The sequence below is a fragment of the Cupressus sempervirens genome, chromosome 7 (assembly GCF_028749045.1).
Source record: "Cupressus sempervirens isolate cs-2001-9-10 chromosome 7, ASM2874904v1, whole genome shotgun sequence".
Classification (NCBI taxonomy): Eukaryota; Viridiplantae; Streptophyta; class Pinopsida; order Cupressales; family Cupressaceae; genus Cupressus; species Cupressus sempervirens.
In genome coordinates, this window is record NC_143124.1 from 748,657,232 (window position 1) to 748,675,657 (window position 18,426).

The following is an 18,426-nucleotide window of genomic DNA, read 5'->3' on the forward strand; positions in this document are numbered from 1 at the left end:
CTATAATGACTTAAGTGATAAATTTAAGTCATAAAGTAACTTAAAAACATAACATTAAGTGAATTGAAGTTGTATTTTTCAAAAAGTGCAACTCAACATTACAATATAACATCCATTTTTTAAATATGCAATTGAGCTTGGAAAGTCCACTTTTTGGGCACTTAAATGATCATATCTTTTGACTAACAAGTCTGATTAATCCCTAAGATATGTCGAATCAAAGGGAAAATCGAAAGCAAGACATTGAACGAAACAAAAAGATTAAAACAAACTAAACAAAAACTTGAAAATGCAAATAAGGACTTTGAAGGCTTCAAAAATCAAGCTTTGGCCAATGAAAAAGGAAAAGGACTTGACGAAAGCCTTCAGTAAAAGGATTCACTATTCGAATTGGGAATGATTGGTTGATCAATGTTTTGGCCAATTAAATAGTGAATTATCTCAAAGATATCCAAAACTTAATTGAAAAAGTTTCGTACTGTTACCTCCATTTTGTGATGACAAATGGAGGACAACAGAGCATACGTTTGAAAATACAAATTATTCACATGAATGCATAAATAAACGAAGTATACATGTGAATAAATGAAGATACAAAGCATACATGAAGTTATTGTTAGATTCCTTCTTAATAACTAAATTGATTCCTTGTTTCATCTTTTACCTTGCAAGATGGCAAGATCATGCCCAGATACCATATGTGAGGCGCCTTTCCTAATTTGACTTAGAAGTTTTTCTAAAATCACAGTTGCAACAAATCAGGGTTAGGTGTACATCTCACCAATTAAATATCTTTGTAATAATGAGCCCCAAGACTTGAACCTTGCAATCATAAATAGTATATGCAAATATATATACATACACATATATATGCAATTAAGGTTTGGAAAACCATATAAAATTTGTAGATTATCAATAATGCCACATAAATATGTAGAGTTTGGAGGAAGAGACATGATGGGCCCGCCTAAAGCTATTTCTACACCAAGTTCAAGAGGGGTGCCTACCACAGTCCTCTTACTTTGGCAGTTTGTACTTGCTTTCCCCAACCGTGCCACATCTCCTGATAGAGAGTTACCATCTTGTGGAGTTGGGCAGAAGTCATAAGGGGTCGCTTGAAATCATAATTCCCCTCTTAGTCCTATGCTGCAATGGTCTTTCTAGGATAGCTTACTTACGAACGAGTCCATTTGCCACCTTGGTCTTACACTGCAGGTCCTATCTCTTGCAAAGTGAGTTTCTGACAGTATGCAGATCTATTCTGTAACTTGGTATTCTTTTAAGCATGGATCTCACATATAAGGATCTGTACATATAGACCTAAAGAATTGACAAATATGATTGGAGTATGAATTATACCAGGATGTTGAAGATATGTTTAGATCTCAATTTCTCACTGCTATTCGTTGATGGATTGTATTCTTTTTGTCCAATCTGAAATCATTTGGTGGTACTGATGCTATGCTGGTAGTCCAATCTTGGTGTGTATTTATATTTTTGTAAATGAACTGAACCACTGAATATGTTTGAAGGCTTGGATTGTGCTGCTGTGATGAACTGTTGTTTGTGTCCAATCACTGGTTGTTAGAGACTACTCAATGTATTTTATTGCTTAATGCTAATCCCACTGTTACAACTGGTGTTTTTCTTTCTATTGTGCCTCTGCATTATTTTCTTTCCAGCAGTATGTCTTATTCAAATGAAGCTGAACCTGCTGCTCTTGTCGGAGACCTTGCTTATGTTGCCTCTGTGCATACATACCACACATCTAAGTAAGACACCATGCACGAGCTTCTGGAATGACTGTTGAATCTTGAAAACAATAATGCAAAACTACAGGTGTCTGTTGCAGATTTGTTTTCCATAGTTTCTAAATTGGTTAATGAGAACACTGAATTCTGCCTCCTACTCTACAATAACCTATCACATGACATCTCCAAGGACTTAGTCATCTCGGCAATTAAAGCCAAACAATCGGAACTGTTATCTTCCCATGATAACCTCCTTTCTAAAATGGAAAAGAAATTACAGTCATGGGCCTTGGTGTGCAATGGCAATAGCATTAGCAGCAACAATAGATTCCCTTCTATCACTGTGGGTGTGGAGGAGCTTGTCTACGCCAAGCTGGGTAACGAGTGTGTTAAGCAGGCTTGAGAACTCAAGCTGCGAGTTCACAGCCTTCCTCCATCCTCTTGTAATCCTCTCCCTGCACGGTATTCCTTTCTCAATGATCAACTAGGTCTTATAGATATTACAATTGATAGGGCATAGATTGCACACAATAGCACCCTCTTCCTTAGGTTTCTCACACTTACCGATCGTTTGCAGGTTCTTAAGGCAAGGAGAAATCTCTTTCCTCTTCCCACTAAGATCTATTTTGATGAGGATCTCACTAACTCACAAGTAGCTAAGTTGAAACATTCCCAGAGACTTGTTGCTGAGGCTAGACGCAATGGGAAGTGGGTTGTCATTAGGAACCTCAAGGTTGTTATTCGAGATTCTCCTCCATTTGGTTAGGAGTCAAGCTAGGTCTCCAAGGCCAAATGACAGAAAAATGGTTGGGCATGATGGAGCCTCACAATGGTTCCATGCATGTCAACTGCTGGAACAACAATAGTTCTTTTGGTCCTTGCTAGGTCTTTTTCAGGATGTTCTCAGTCCTGTAGATATTCCCCTTGTTATAGAGACTCATGAGAGCCCTACCTGCGCTCTACATGACATCTCTAGTTACTAGTGGTTGTCTACTTGTAGGGATAAGGTCAAGTGCTCGAGTGGGGTTAGGGGATTGGGTCGGGTGGCCTTTTTGATCATGGACTGCCTTTTCAACACAATTTTCATGGTTGATTTTGATAGTTCAGCTAGATATATGTGGATCTGCATTGGCCAAATGACGTCACATCATAGGGACATCTTCATCATAGTTTGTTACTGTCCGCTGGCTTCCTCATACTATGCATCTCATAGAATGGAAAATAGTGACCCTTTTGAGAACCTTTATGAGTACATTTCCAAGTTTTTGGCCATAGGTGACATCATCATTCTGGGGACTTCAATTCACGAACCAGAGACCTTCAAACCACCATCCACAACTGTAGATCTTATTCAATTTGTATGGTTGAATCAGATGTTGACACCTTGGGCCTACAATGCTTCTTAGAGGACACTCAGGGACCCCTCACCCATTATAGTTGTTATCTACTAGAGCTATGCGATTCCTTGGACTTGGTGATCCTAAATGGGCTTCCCTTTTTTCTGGTTCTAATCTTTACACCTAATGGCCTCACTGTGATGACAGAAGTGTGGTTGACTATGTCCTCTCCTATGCTTCCTTCATCTCCTCGATCAGTCACTTCACCATCTCATGCCTTCCATTGGATGATCACGCCCTTCTTAGCCTTACCCTCAAGGTCTCCCCCCCCACCTTCACCTATTCACCCCCTTCCCCTTTATGGTGGCTTCCCTCACCCTCACCTCCTTTCCATGATCTCTTCGTCCACCACCTTAAACGGATCCTCCCTCAGGATTTCCTCTCCGACTCTGTTGATGCCCCCTTTATGTTTGTTTTTCTTGCAGCAGCACTGTGGAAGTCCGCCCTCCTCCATTCACCATTGTACCTTGTCCATTTCTTGTAGCTTCGTGTGTAGGAGCTCTTGGCCCCCATGAATTAGTGGTTCGACGAGGATTGGAAGTCCTTTCATTGCTTGATTCGCTCGTCTTTCTCCTCCCTCTCCCCCTCGTTCGTCTAGTTGAAGCTCACGTATTGCCACCTTCTTCTCCACAAGAAGCAAGCGTTCTTCTTGATGTAGTGTAGATTCCTTTGTGCCTCTCTCTACAGGTCATTGAAGCTTTTATGGTGTACCATGTTCCCTTGCCACCCTCTCCCCCTCCACCTTTGACCACAACTCTCTCATTTTGCAGAACACTCTTTATGAGATCCTCGACAATCCCCTCTCTACCTCCCGTCTCGTTGCCACCTCTTGATGCTCTCCAACATTAGTGAAGTTGTCAAATGTATGAGCAGTAGGAAAGCTGCAGATGAAGAAGGGTTCCAAGTGGAGCTCTTCAAGCTTGGTATTACAGTTTTGGGCTCCTTTCTCATGGTGCTCTTCAACAAAGTGATATGTATCGACTTCCCTAACTCTTGGTCACAACATATTATCTATTTGATCTATAAGACTAGGTTGGTGTCAGACCTTGACAACTACAAGACCATCGTGATTAGGCATACCTTTGCCAAACTCTATGCCACAGTGATATCTTATCTAAAGAGCTCGACTGTTGACACTGTCAGGCTAGGGGGTAGGTTGGGTTTTTGTACAAATTTTTAGACCATGGACCATATTTTGATTCTATGGACTATCATTACGGAGGCTCAACACCCCTCAACGAAAGTCTACTACTGCTTTGTAGACTTTCGCAAAGCCTTTGATTTTGTTCCTCAGACAACTCTCTTCCAAAGACATGAGGATATTTGGGGTTTCAGAGACTCTTGATGACTGTCATGATGTTATATGAGAGTGTTTTTGGTTGGTTTAGGACTCCACAAGGATTTTTAGATCCTATTCAGAGTACCATTGGGGTGAAGGGGGGTCACCCTCTCTCCCCTACTCACTTTGAGATCTGCATTGACGAGCTTAAGACCTTCCTCTGAGACTTCTCATTCCTTGACGATGGTTTCTTTTAAACCAGGTTTTGATCTCCATTTTACTGTTTGCCGATGGTGTGGTCCTTTTGGTTTCTTCCCTAGAGGGGCTCCATTGGCTTCTTGATGGCTTGGTCGCCTTTTGTGACTCATGATAGTTAGTCGTGAACTTGGGCAAGACCCTGGTGCTGGTGTTCAATCGCTTGAAGGCCTCACATCTTCACTTCTACTTTCAAGGCGAGGAGATTGAGATTACATCCTCTTATACTTGCTTGGGAGTTAACTTCTCTGGGCCCTGTTTAAGCTTGAGAACTTCTATATAGCCTTGAGTTAATAAGGGCCCACATTCCTTGGGTGCTTGAGAGACAATGCTTTAGACATCACTTCTAGGATACTATGATTGAGATGTCCCTCTTGGACTCCTTGGTTCAATCAACAATCCTCTATGGTTCTATTTGTGGGGGTCCTCTCTCCTAGAGGTCGATTGGGCTTTAGCCAAGAGAGTCCAAACTCTCCTTCAACGCATTAATAGATGTTATCGGTCTGCTCCCCACAGTATCGGCTTGGCCGAGTTTGGAGTTCATCCTTTCTAGCTTGGGGCCATCTTTGATTTGTTCTAGTTTCTCCATCAGCTATCGAGCTTAGCAAACTCCAAGGAGGATCGTCACAAATACTCTTACCTAGTCTATTGCTCCTTCAAGGTGGTGGCGGGTTTGGACTTTGTTGGCATGGCTCGCTATTGGTTCACTTAGGCCTCCTCTTCTTGGCTCAGTTGGGATTGTGATGACCGCCTTGCCCCCTCCAGTTCTCTCTAAATGCCCTCACTCACCTCCATCCTTCCTAGCAGTAGCTGAATGAGCACGTTAGGCTAGACATCTAGAAACAGGATATTATCACGACATGGAGTAACCCTCCCCGGGGGCTCCATCAAAGTATGGCCTTCTATGTTGAGCACTACATGGATATGCAAGACGAGGTTCTTATGTGGCCTTGATACCTCACTCGTTGCTGGACTTGTGCTCTCTGCATCTCTTTGGGATCTTTTAGAGTTTGCTCCTATCGGCTACGCATACAGATTGACTACGCATACAGATTGACCACCAGATCGATAGGGAGCACTTTTTTTCCGTTGCCTCATCTACTACGAGATCAAGGGGAGATTCTACTGCTTGTTCAAAGAGTGCAGATCTGTCACTTATTTTTTTCAAATACATTGATCAAGAGTGTCTTGGCCTCTATATCTAGGAGGGCATGTGGCTTCTTGACCACACTCTATAGCTTCAATTCCCATCGATATAGACTTTTGACCAGCTCATTACCTCCTTTGCCCTTGGGTCTCCTTCCCAAGGGTCAAAGCACTCACTCAGCCACTCTTTAGGCCACACTAGATCTATGAGACCTCGCAGGAGGTATTTTTGACATCATCCTATCTCTAGCAGTCCTCTAAGAGGTCCTGGGACACTTTCGGCCTAGGCCTTATCCCTCAGTTTTGGACTACTCGCCCGTGAGAAATATTTAGTCTTTTCCAGTTTGGTTCTTTTGCTTTCATGTTTTTTTTCTATGAACACTGTTTGGTGTTCGCTTTGTTGGTTGCTGCCTTGGTTGTATGTTTTTCAATCCCTTAGACCCTTGTGGTCTCTTGTTGGACATTAATAAATTGATGTTACCTTATCTTATCTAGCTGCTAATTTTAATTTCACTATTTGTTCTATGAATATATTCATTGCCTTGTATCTTTGAGTCTACGTTTTCATTGGATTGAATTCTTATCCTTGTCTTCCATTTTGAAATCAATGCTTCTTTATACATTATTGGTAAAAGGGTCACCGACTTTCAAGAATTGAGATTGGTTTTCATGGTTTTGGATTAATGTAAGAATAGGTTTTGAGGGGACCTGAAACCCCATACAAAAATTATCTAGAAATAGGCATTAAGACCAAAGTATCATACCAGCAGAAAGCACAGATTTTACAAGCACTTGAAACCTTAGAGATAATACATTACAAAGCATTTCAAAATCCCCAAAGGGGAAACACCATATTACTGCTAGAAGAAAACAGAGACCAACAAACATGACTAGGACCAAAGACCACGACCAGGGACCAACACCAATAGGGAACGAAATAGACCAAAAAACTAAAAGACAAAAAGAGACATCACTACACTAGACAAGCTCCTTCACAACTTTGGCTAGGTTCTTCCCAAAACTAGTCACCTCTTCAATTGATTCCTTTGCATTCAAACCTGGTCCCACCTCAATTGCCTTCTTTGTACTCAGCCTAGTATGCTTACTAGGACCTCCACTTAGAGAAGCCACCATAATGGAGACGATCTCCTCCGCACTTCTCTTACCCAGATTAGCAGTAGCAACGCATAGACTAGAGGTAACCATATTCATGTTCTACTCATTGTTTTTAACAAGCTGCTGAAGCTTAGCCTCATGGTCCAGGAGTTTTCCTAGAATGTCCCCAACCTTAGCTTCCAGCTTCATCCTTTTGTTTTTCTTTGCATCCAAAATAGCCTCCAATTCCCCAATAGTCGATTTCAGTAAACTCACCTTGTTATATATCCGAGTATCGGCCATGAGGGAGATGTCAACCCGTATTTTGGCCTTATGGAGAAACTCTAGATTTCCCTCACACTCCTCATCCATCTCATTAGGCTCATCAATAGTATAGTTGCTATGCTCCTTACCTTAACCAATTTTAATATCTTCAAGCCTAGTGTCAATTGGTCCCCCAATCAAGTTCTTTTCAATCTTATCACCTAGATCATCACCCGACCCCTCAACATTTCGGTTCACGCTCGACACATTCTCCATAGGATTATCCAGAGGACTAATTTGGGCTTCCTTAAGCTCTTCCTCCTTTTTCTCATGGGGCTCCTTATCTTCCTTGGTATCAGACCCCGAAATATTTTCCTTCATAGGAACCTCTTTAGTCTGCAATGGGTTAACATTCTAAGTCCCTTTCCTTTTCTTCTTCTCAGTTTTTGGGGTCTCAGCAGTGTCAATCTTATTATCATATGCCTTCTTCGAGCCTATCCCAGTTTTATTCATAGATTTCGCAGAGGCCTCCCCATGGCTACTAGAGTAACCCTCGTTATTAGAGCTGCAACCACCAGTATCAGTTAAAATCTCTTCATCCTGACCACCCACATTGTGCTTATTTTCTTCCACCTCAACCTCCAAATTAGTCTCCATGTCTTGACTTTTGGCCTTCTTACTCGTACTAGAAACCTTATTCCTCTTTTTCTCCATAGTCGTCACCTCTTCATCCTTAGCTTTAGAATCATTCTCAGACTTCGTCTCCCTACCTCAAGCCTCCATTTTCTTTTTTCCCTTCAGGACCCACAAATTCTCATGGTTGCCTTAGAGAATAATATAATATTTCCCCAAATTTTTCTCCCTTAGATGATCTCAAATGAAACCATCTACCCTTTATATCTTGCAATGAGGTAGAGTCACGACCCTTTACCATGTTTCCCCCTTTGCAAGGGTCACGATCTTTCACAATTACCACCCTCCAAGAGTCATAACCTTGCATTATTTATACCCTTTGAGAGAGTCGCAACCTTTCATAATTAGAACCTTTTTAAAGAGTTACAACCTTTCACCATTGCTGCCCTCTAAAAGAGTTACTTATTTTCTTCACATTCCTTTCTTCTTTCATTGATCCTTTTACTCCTATGCTCTCCTTGTTCTTCTTTCCTCCCTAACCCCTTTCAAATGAACTATACTTTCCCTTTCATATCTTATGTTCAGGGAGTCACAAATCTTCATCATGCATCTCTTGACCTTCCTTCAACTTAATAATTATATTATGTTTTATTTATTATCATTTACTTTTTATGTTTTTTCATATTTTAATTTTATTATGTTATTTATTATTAAATATTATTTCAGAGAGATGACATTACTACAATGAGCAATAAAAGAAACTATACTAGGGGGTTAAATATGCCGCCCTCCCCCCCTCCCCCCCATGTTGATGCTTTTACAGATGTAAGTGTAGTTACCGTCTCCCATCTTGTCATCATATCTTTGACCATTTTGGCTTGTGTACCATTTTAACTCATTCAAGACCAAACCTGACTGTGAGAATAAATAAATTATCAGGCATGCGGAAACAGACCTTCACTTGGGAAGAAGGAACTAGGTAGGATGTATGTTTTTGTTGACTATTACTAGGGGCAAATGCGGCACATGTTTTATATTTGAAAACCTCTTAAAGGAAGAACTAAAATGCATTATCATACTGCATATGGAAGGTGCAAAAGTTGGCCAAGAAAAAATAAAATGTACACTTTTCCCAAAAGTGACCAAAACTGCAGTTAAATTGCTCAAGGCTCAGATTAAAATAAAATTCAGCGGAAACCTCAGGCCAAAGAACTGGTGGAATTTACTTGAAACCCTCAACCAAAATGCAATTGAATTTATCATTTATGAAACCACAAAACAAGAAAACAAAATGTAATGGTCTAGGGCTGCAAACAAACTCAGCGGTAAGGTTTCCTGTCAGGTGCAATCTGAATGAGTGCTGTAGTTATTAAATAGATTATCAAACATTCAATATTCAAACACTGCCCCACTCAATGTAAGAAGGCCTTAAAATAACATTGTGAAGCTTTATTTACTGTCAAAGATTATCAGAAGTTGTGCATAAATGAGTTTGCAACAGTAATGTCTTATAACGCATATACAATACTTTTTACAGCAGTAAATATAAATATGTTTGATAATGTGCCAATACTACTCAGCTGTCATGGATACCTACAATGAGTCAAACAACACCTTCAGAGTTCAGTTTATGAGTGTAATTGCACCCATTTTGATCTTGACCCTTGTTAAGAAATTGCTGGAAATTGTTGGAAATTTATTCAATCTCTATTTCAAAAAAAGTATTAATGAGATTTAAGGCTTATACTATATCCAGTGACAATATTTGATTGTATGCAAGTCTGAAAATTTTAAGTTGTCTTAATACAGAAAACCATGGAGGGATTCATCTTCTTTGTTATGCTTTGGATCACTTTAATATGCTTAATAAACCTATCCTAGATGAACATAAAACATCATGGAAATGAGCATTACTTCACTATATAGCATGTAGAGATTATATATAATCCTTCTCTTCAAATTTCAATTCAACAATTATAAAATGTTACCATGGCTAACAGCAAGGTTGCAAAATTACCATGGTAAAAATTGATACGGCCCACCATCTTGGAAACATGTATGCAGCCCAAAATAGGACCAATAATGCAGTCTTGGACCAAAACATACAGATGCTCTTAGGGCTATCATAAGGCATCTCACCTAATTGGACCAATATAGAAGTCATTTGAATGCACTTATAGTGACTTATGATAGCCTATTATAATTGTCTTAATGTCATACATGCACTTAAAACACCTTACACGTGTACAACCACCCGAAATAGAAGATTCTAAATGGGATACCTAGCTATTTTGTACTTTTCCCAAAGTCTAAATGGTAATTTTAACTCCATCTTTACATGAGCTCTTTTACTACTGTTGTTGAAACGTTTTTTTTCTCTTTTGGATAAATTACAAATAACATTAGGGTAATAAATACTCAAACAATTCAAAGGGTTAAGGTCACCTAAATCCTAACATACATCCTACTTGTGTAGGTAATATGCTTCAGACTGTGACAGTGGTTGGAATAGGGTTGTTGCGCCTTAGTAGCAGGTCTTTTGGGTTGATAACAATGATTTTTGGCTCGGATCTGAACCTACAACTCTTGAAAATTTTGGATCTCAGGCACTGGCATTAGGGTTTTCTAGCAGCGATGTGAACAACTGATATGCCCTGGGTTTCTATAAGCTAGTTCTAACTTCTACCTTATATGTTGTTTTCCATATGATTAGCAAGCTGCAAATGTGCTAATGACAACAGCAATGAAGCACTGTCAGTAATTATTCAACAACTCATCCTAACATAATACAAATAGAAAATTCCAATATAAAGTATATCTGTTGAGATGATTAGCTGCTTATTCATCAGCTAGATGGACATGATTTGGAGCCTCATAAGCATGTATTGTAATGCCCTCACCTGGGAACCCATGAGAATAAAGCCTAAATGGTTTTTAAGTTGATGCAATAATGTTTTTTTGAAATGAATTAGTTTAAGAAGGTTGACCAGATGTGTGTGTGTGTGTGTGTGTATTGTATGTATGTATGTCTGTGCGCGCACGCGCGTGTGTGTGTATTGTATGTATGTATGTCTGTGCGCGTGTGTGTGTGTGTGTATTGTATGTATGTGTTAGTAAACAGATTCATCCTTCGAAAAGAGATAAAAAGAATGGCTCAAGATGCCCAGCACAAAGAACAAAGATCACTGACAGTTGGACAGATTATCATTGTATTGATAATCACCCTCCGAATTGAGCTCCTAGAAAGATCTACAATGAATCAAATAACTGGTTATGTCTTTAACCAGAAGACACTAAGGCGTGCTAACATTCACCCATCAATATGGAACAAATGCGATCATTAAATTTACGATTAGATAATGGAGGAAAGACCAACAGACAACCACAAGACCACTTATTGAGTCTTTCACATTACAAACGAAGTAGGAGGAATCAAATAGCTTATTTTGCAAAAGATAATAATGAACTGCATTGGAAATAGGAGAGAAAAGACCACACGATCTAGTTCAACCAGGAAAATAAACATTCAAACCTCAAGATCTAGCATATATTTATTCCTTTTCATTTTCAAAAACATAACAAAACAACCATAAGATCACTTTGTCTCTGCGATTACAACTTGATTGCAGAAAATAAAAATAATCCCTATATATCCCCCTGTTACAATAAAATTCAAAGAAGTTTTTCCTTTTCTGAGCCACAGAACTTCCAGAGAAAGAAGAACCGTCTTCTCTTAAACATTTTGCGATAAATAATCTCATGATTCCTGAATTCGGTTCCCTAACTGAATCTTTAGGAAGATTAATAATTAATCTTCCTTTTTATATCCTCCCAATGACTCTCATCTTATAAGATCATTATAATGTTGTTGGTTAATACTTTTTGTAAATGAAACCTTATAATATAGCCAAAGTTAAAGTAACATAAATTGATGAGTCCATGTTATAGCCAATCCACTCGATCCACATGACTCCACCATTGCCAAATCACTTGATATATTTGTAATTTTCTCTGTTTGGATATTTTCCCTTCATTTTTCTGTTCTTGGAATCTGATATACTTATAAACTATTAATTTTAAAGCTTATGAGGATATATCCTAACATATTTAAATAATGTTTGATCAAGTGACATTTAAATATGTTAAATCAAAATAAGGATATTCCTTTTGCTCAGCGGACTGAAAATACTTCTGCCAGTAAAATTAGGTCTCATTTCGGGGGACTTATTTTTTATCCCACAATTGGATCGACCTCCTTTTTGGATATGTTTTCCCAATCCTAGTTTTCTGAGTTCTAATTTCTGACCGAAGCGATTTGCAGAATAATGTCTGTGGCAAAAGTTATTGGCTATTGAGTGAGGATCTATATGTCTGTCATGAAATCCGACTTGCCAAAATAAAGTTTTCAGACACTTTCACATCTTCTGTAACAATACCAAACAGAATTATTCTGAATTGATTTCCTGAAATATTTCCAAGCACATGTCCATTTTTGCTGCATTATTTCCAATGGTTTTTTTGTGAGTAAACAGACCTCTCGGAACTTTTGTACATCTATCCCATGAAGGTGCTTTGCTACACACAGAATCTTTTGCACTTACAGTCCTTGTATCAGCCAACTGCTAATGTGAAAAATGACTATACATTCTTTGCAGGCCATTTAAGGAAAATGAGACATTCATTCCAAATGCAACAAAGGTTTCTTTTCACCAATTTCATATATATCCAGACATAAGTCTGTTTTGTTCATTAATATTCCTGTCCACAATTACCTTTGAATGCAGTTGTGCTTTGGAACTTTATGAATCAGGGAGCAAAATATTATTTACCGATGAAGAAAATATATCATTTTAAACTCCCATCCTTTGAATGTCGAGAACCAACATGCTTTGAACAATCAGGCTTTACAAACTGCACCTTTGAAACAGTAAACTTGGAATGCTACATTGAATCTGAACCATGAGCACTTTGGAATTTCAACTTTGAACTTTGGGTTTTGAATCTGCATTTTGAACCTTCGAACTTTGAACCTTAAACTTTGTGCTTAAAAATCAAGTTCAACATAACCTAGAATGCTGCTCCTTCACAATTATACTTTACAAAAGCATCATTAGCAATATAAATTAGCAAGATATGGGAACAATTTCAGGGGTTTCCCTCTATCTTGACTGCATACCAATAGATTTCTTTCACTGTGCCTGAACTAATTTCTTCTTGCATGTAGAACTGCAGGCTATTATAGACTCCAAGACTATATCATGTGAAAACTCGGTATCCCTTGTTACCACATACACCAACATTTACATAGGTATAAGTGTGCCCCTATAACAATTGTTGCAACTTTGTGCACTAGTCATCATGGCTTTTCATAGGACAGTCATCTCACCTTAGCAATTCTTCTCTTGGCTATTTTCAAAGCATAGAATTCCTTGTGTTTCTTATGTGGAAAGCAACTTTGAAAAGTATAAATGTGACTATTTTATTGTCAGAAAATTTATTTGTAGGAAAAATTTATAATTCCAATTGGTCAAGTCACTTGTCTAGTAAATTTGCATCATTTTTGCATTCAAAATTTTTTTTGTCAAAACTTTGGTTGCATCCTCAACGGCATCAGACCTTTGAGGGTCTTGTTGACAAAGAGCTGGATGCGTAGATACATCTTGTGGAAGGACAGAAAGTTCCTCTATCTATTCCCTCCTTTGCTTCTCAAGGGTTTCCTTGGGCAATATTTTGAAAGATCGTCTTCTTCCCTCTTTTTCTTATTTGTGTTTGTCGAACTGACAGAGAAGATAATTTGAAGGACCAGACCCTTAGGACTGTACTTCCTCTAGTCTGACTTCACTTGATGGGATGTACAACTACATACATTTGACAAACTACTTATGATACTTCTGATCTAGAGTGAGTTGGTAGTCTTCTAAACCACACAAAATTGCCAAATCTAATGTGCTAATATTCAAATGAAGTCAATGCAGCTATACAGAAAGAAAAAAGAAGCATTACTGCAATTTAAACAAAAAAATTATTGAAATGAAGGCTATGTACAACCCGGAAGCAATCTTCGCAATGAGATGTCTTTGCTAAGATACTACTCTAATTTTAACACTTTCATGACAAGTCCTTTATAGCTATTTCTTAAAGGAAATGAAATCCTAAAAATGAAAAATGAAATAGGTTACCTGTGTATCTGAAGATGTGACAAATCATTGACTGAATGTGGAGAGGACCTGCCATGACATAAAACAGAGAAAAATGTAATGTTCCTGAATAGGTATATGGACTGGTTTCTCTTTTATGATTGCAAATACGGACTAGAGGAGTGGTGTCCCTATGGGTAGGAGCAAATGACTGTATGACAAAGGTCGATACCTGTATGGGTGCAGAATGTTTGTATGGCTGAGGGTAGAGAGGCGTATGGTGGTGTTATGACAGACTGTATGGATGGAAGTGAGGGTAGAGAGAATGTATGGTAAAGTAGGGGGATGGATTGTAAAGTAGGAGGATGTGTGGTAAGCAGAAGGATGGACTATAAAGCGGGAGGATGGCTGTGAAACAAGAGGACTTAAGGTAGAGCAGGAGGATGGATTGTAAAGCAGGAGGACGTATGGAAAAGCAGGAGGATGTACGGGAAGCGGGAGGATGGACTGTAAAGCAGGAGGATAGACAAGAGTAGAAGCTGTTAGGACCAGTCAAATCTGACTATGCAATTATTTATAAACCACAAAATATCAAATATATAGTGAATTTGTCACAATGTATAGGATGTAGTTGAACATATACGAACTTTATTGATTCCAGAAACAATAATATTTGCAGACTTAATACAAAGGACATAATAGGGTGAGGGAATCCCACCAAAATTGTGATAGCCAATTAGGGAAGGTCTTGCTCTTCCAAAATGGTGAACAATATTGAAATTCAACAAGAATTTGCAATACAATAAAAATAATCCAAATCGCATACCAATAACATTCTATATGCTGCACATAAATACTCCTTCGGAGAAAACTCCCTAAGGTTTACAAAAGAATGCTGACACGGCAAACACCTACAAATAATTAATTAAAACAGGGTCCTTTCATTAATTAGATCAGTTAATTAAATAAGTCCATGTGATATTATGTAATTTGTAGGGCTATTTAATTAATTTACCTAATTAAAATATTTTATTTAAAATTGGGGACATTACAAATCCTTGTCGCCCAAAGATTGCTTGCCCTCAAGTAATCCATCATCAAATGGTTTGCCCATTGCAGCTCCAGGGTCCCAAACCAAGCACAAATAGTTGTACCTACTGAAATCTTCATGCTGCATCATGATCACGTACATGCACTTGGATGTAGGCAAGAAAAGTAAATATCCGTCAATCTTTTGTTGTGCTACTCTGATATAGAAAATGACAAAAGAATGCCGACACGGCAAACAACTATGGATAATTAATAAAAATTGTGCTCCTTTATTAATTAAATCAATTAATTAAACAAGTCGTGATATTATTTAATATTAAGGACCATTTAATTAATTTATCTAATTGAAATATTTAATTAAAAATTAGGGACATAACACAAAACAGATAATTTTCTCTATCTAAAGGTCTCAAATAATCAATAATTTCCATTTGCAATTTCAGTACCCTTCCGAGCATTATTTGCGTGTTCAAACTTTGGTGTCCAAAATGTACGCATATGAGAACCATTCTATTTGTTGTAGAGTGTGAACTGAGGTTACCTTTGGATTAAATGGTTTCCAATTGTGATTAGTGGTGAAGCAATTGCATGCCAGGTGAGGTGTCCTATTATTCTTTTCTGGTTAAGTATTTTTAAACATACTGTCTCTTGGATCAGTAGTGTCAATTCTGGAAAGAGTACCAAGGATTTGAAATAGTTGATGATGAACTTCTTTGCCTTACAAAATAGTCTTTTCATCTCCTTTGACCAGAAATATATGAAAATGTAGTAAATGAGTCCAAAGTTGCAACAATCTGTCTCAATCTTTGAACATATTTTCATGGATCTGTGTACATAACAGTCAGATAAGGAAATACACAATTACATTTCTATATTTCATGTTCTTGAATAACACTGTCCTTTGTTACTAAGTTTATTTCCTGGTATTTTATTTTTGTTTTTTAATGTACCCTGATGATTATTGATAAGAAGATAAACTTTTTGTGGTTGTAACACAATGTCTTTGCTTTCAGTTATGTTGTCTGTTGGATTGTTCTTGCGATGTGTATCATTTCCCTAGACTATGTTCATATTGATTTCTTGTGTGATGTATAAAGGCTAAAGCTGTCCTACTAGAAGTAGACAACTGTAAATCATCAGATGTTGATAGTGAAAGCTCTTGTGAAGCTTTATCGTTGATATATATATATATATATATATAAAATTGATCAACTTGATGATGCCTTTAAGTAGTCGATATGTTGGAATTGTACAATTTCACATGAGAGTTTGGCCCTTGAATGATGCACATAAGCTTATGTTTGGGTTAAGTTGTTAGCCATATCTAGAAGGCAATGCACTGAGATAAAAGTTATCTTCGATAACTATACAAATATTTGTTTGAATAATTATGCCTTGATGGAAATGTATGTCATGAGACTTGGGTAGCTTTTGACTACTAATGCTTGAGGATTTGTGTGTGCATACTAGCATAGACAGTGTTTTATATTTTGCTGTTTGCAATGTCATCCTGTTTGAAAGATCTGTATTAGGTGTTGTATGTTACAACAAACTAAAAACCACTTGTACATTATCTTTTCCAGATTTTTGTTACTTTAGCCAAGAGTACAAAGAAGCTTTGATGTTTGTCAATTGAATTTGGTTCTTTCGAAACTTAATAGAGAAAGGCCATCAAAATAAATATATAAAGTAGAATAAGAAATCACATAAGAACAAATGTGCTCATTTTTTTGTGTATAAACAGGATAAGATGTAAAGCATACAAAGATATGTTCATTACATAGATCTAACTTTGGTTTCTTCGTTGAAATAAGCATATTGAGACCTCTTAGGAATTTGTCTTCTTTTCCAGGTTTGCTGCAGCTCTTGTAGATGAACCAGTTTGGGTAATGAATGTTGTTCCAACTGATGGCCCAGATACACTACCTGTTATATTTGATAGAGGACTTATTGGGGTTTATCATGATTGGTGCGAATCCTTCAATACTTATCCACGAACATATGATCTTTTGCATGCAGATCATCTCTTTAGCAATTCGACATTAAAGTAAGTAATCTTCCTTTCTAATTGTTCCATTACTTTATAGTAAAGAGAACAAACCCTCATAAGAATTAATGAAGAAAATTGAGGGATAATTTCCCATGATTGTACATGCTAAGGCCACTCTGGAAGTCAGTTATGTGAATATATCTTATCCTTGATGATGGTTGTATTATTGCAGGTGTAATATGGTGGATATAGTCATAGAAATGGATAGAATCTTGAGGCCACAAGGATCGGTTATAGTTCATGAAACATTACCAACAGTGGAGAAGTTATTGCCTGTAATGCGCTCTCTGAAATGGCACACTAATACTAAAACCACGGAAGAAAATAAGAAGCTTATTGTAGCCCAAAAAGATCGATGGCGTCCTAAGAAAGACCCTCATGTCCTATCATAACTCTATAAGAAGGCCGACATGCTTTCATATATCTTCATTGATTTATAATGCAATATGAGATGCATGCTGCTAAAATAATAGTTTTCCATTCAGAATTGTGGAATACTATTGTAAGTTTGTATGCAATGGATAATGCAATGAACATGACAGATGGGGCCTCTGATGCACATAATGCCAGATTCTGAGGTTAGAAAATTTAGGTGGATGATCATGCACATGATAAGAGATGCAAATCACGCCACTATGTAATCTATTTTGCTAAAATTCATCCTTGGACTGTCAGTCTGAGGTATCCATTAAGTCCGTTGGGCCATTGGCTTCAACCATCCCCATTTGTAACACTATCTTCAACTCATAAAAATTGCAGCCGAGTATTTTTTATGGTGCACTGACAATATCCACCCATTTGCTCAAGAATTTTGTACTACATAGTGTGCCGGTTTGAGATGTATTTGCGATCTTTTCTACATTTATTTTAGGTCAATTGTTGGTCTCTATAATGTAAAATATGAACAATTATGTTAGCTCTCCTGTTACTGAACATGGTTTAATGTGTTTCAGCATTACTGAAATTCCTCTGTATAGTGCATTATTTTATTGTATACAACATGCCCAATTGTTTGACAAGTTGGATCCTCTAGAAAACGTGAGTTCCAGATACCTCTAACTTGCTGCGTGATACTATTAAGAAGCAATGTGATAACATCCTTAGGCAATGATATGATATGATATGATAGATTTTAATGACGTCCACGAGACTAAAGTAGTCTATGGGACCCATGCAATCACCCTCCCGAGTCAGGAGCGGAACTAGTGAGTTGTAAAGTTTTAGTTAACTTGTCTCTCCTCTGAAATTTGGTAATCAAATCCGCTGCTCTCTTCACTTGATCTTCCTCGAATAAATAGTTGAAGTCCTTGTTCTGCAGTATTTTTGTATAACCAGATCTGATGTCATTGTAAGCCAGGCACTCCTTGAC

The 18,426-nt window shown here is 37.8% G+C and overlaps 1 protein-coding gene across 1 annotated transcript in view; it reads left to right on the forward strand.

Moving 5' to 3' along the window:
* The window catches only part of LOC149549431 (putative methyltransferase PMT23), a 130,808-nt gene extending 112,835 nt beyond the window's left edge, over positions 1-17,973 (forward strand). Inside the window, exons 9-10 of the mRNA XM_089792807.1 lie at positions 16,860-17,054; positions 17,230-17,973. Of these exons, the coding sequence (XP_089648933.1) occupies positions 16,860-17,054; positions 17,230-17,449 (415 nt within the window). The 3' untranslated portion in view covers positions 17,450-17,973. The remainder of the gene's footprint in view (positions 1-16,859; positions 17,055-17,229) is intronic.
* Positions 17,974-18,426: the final 453 nt, after the last annotated feature.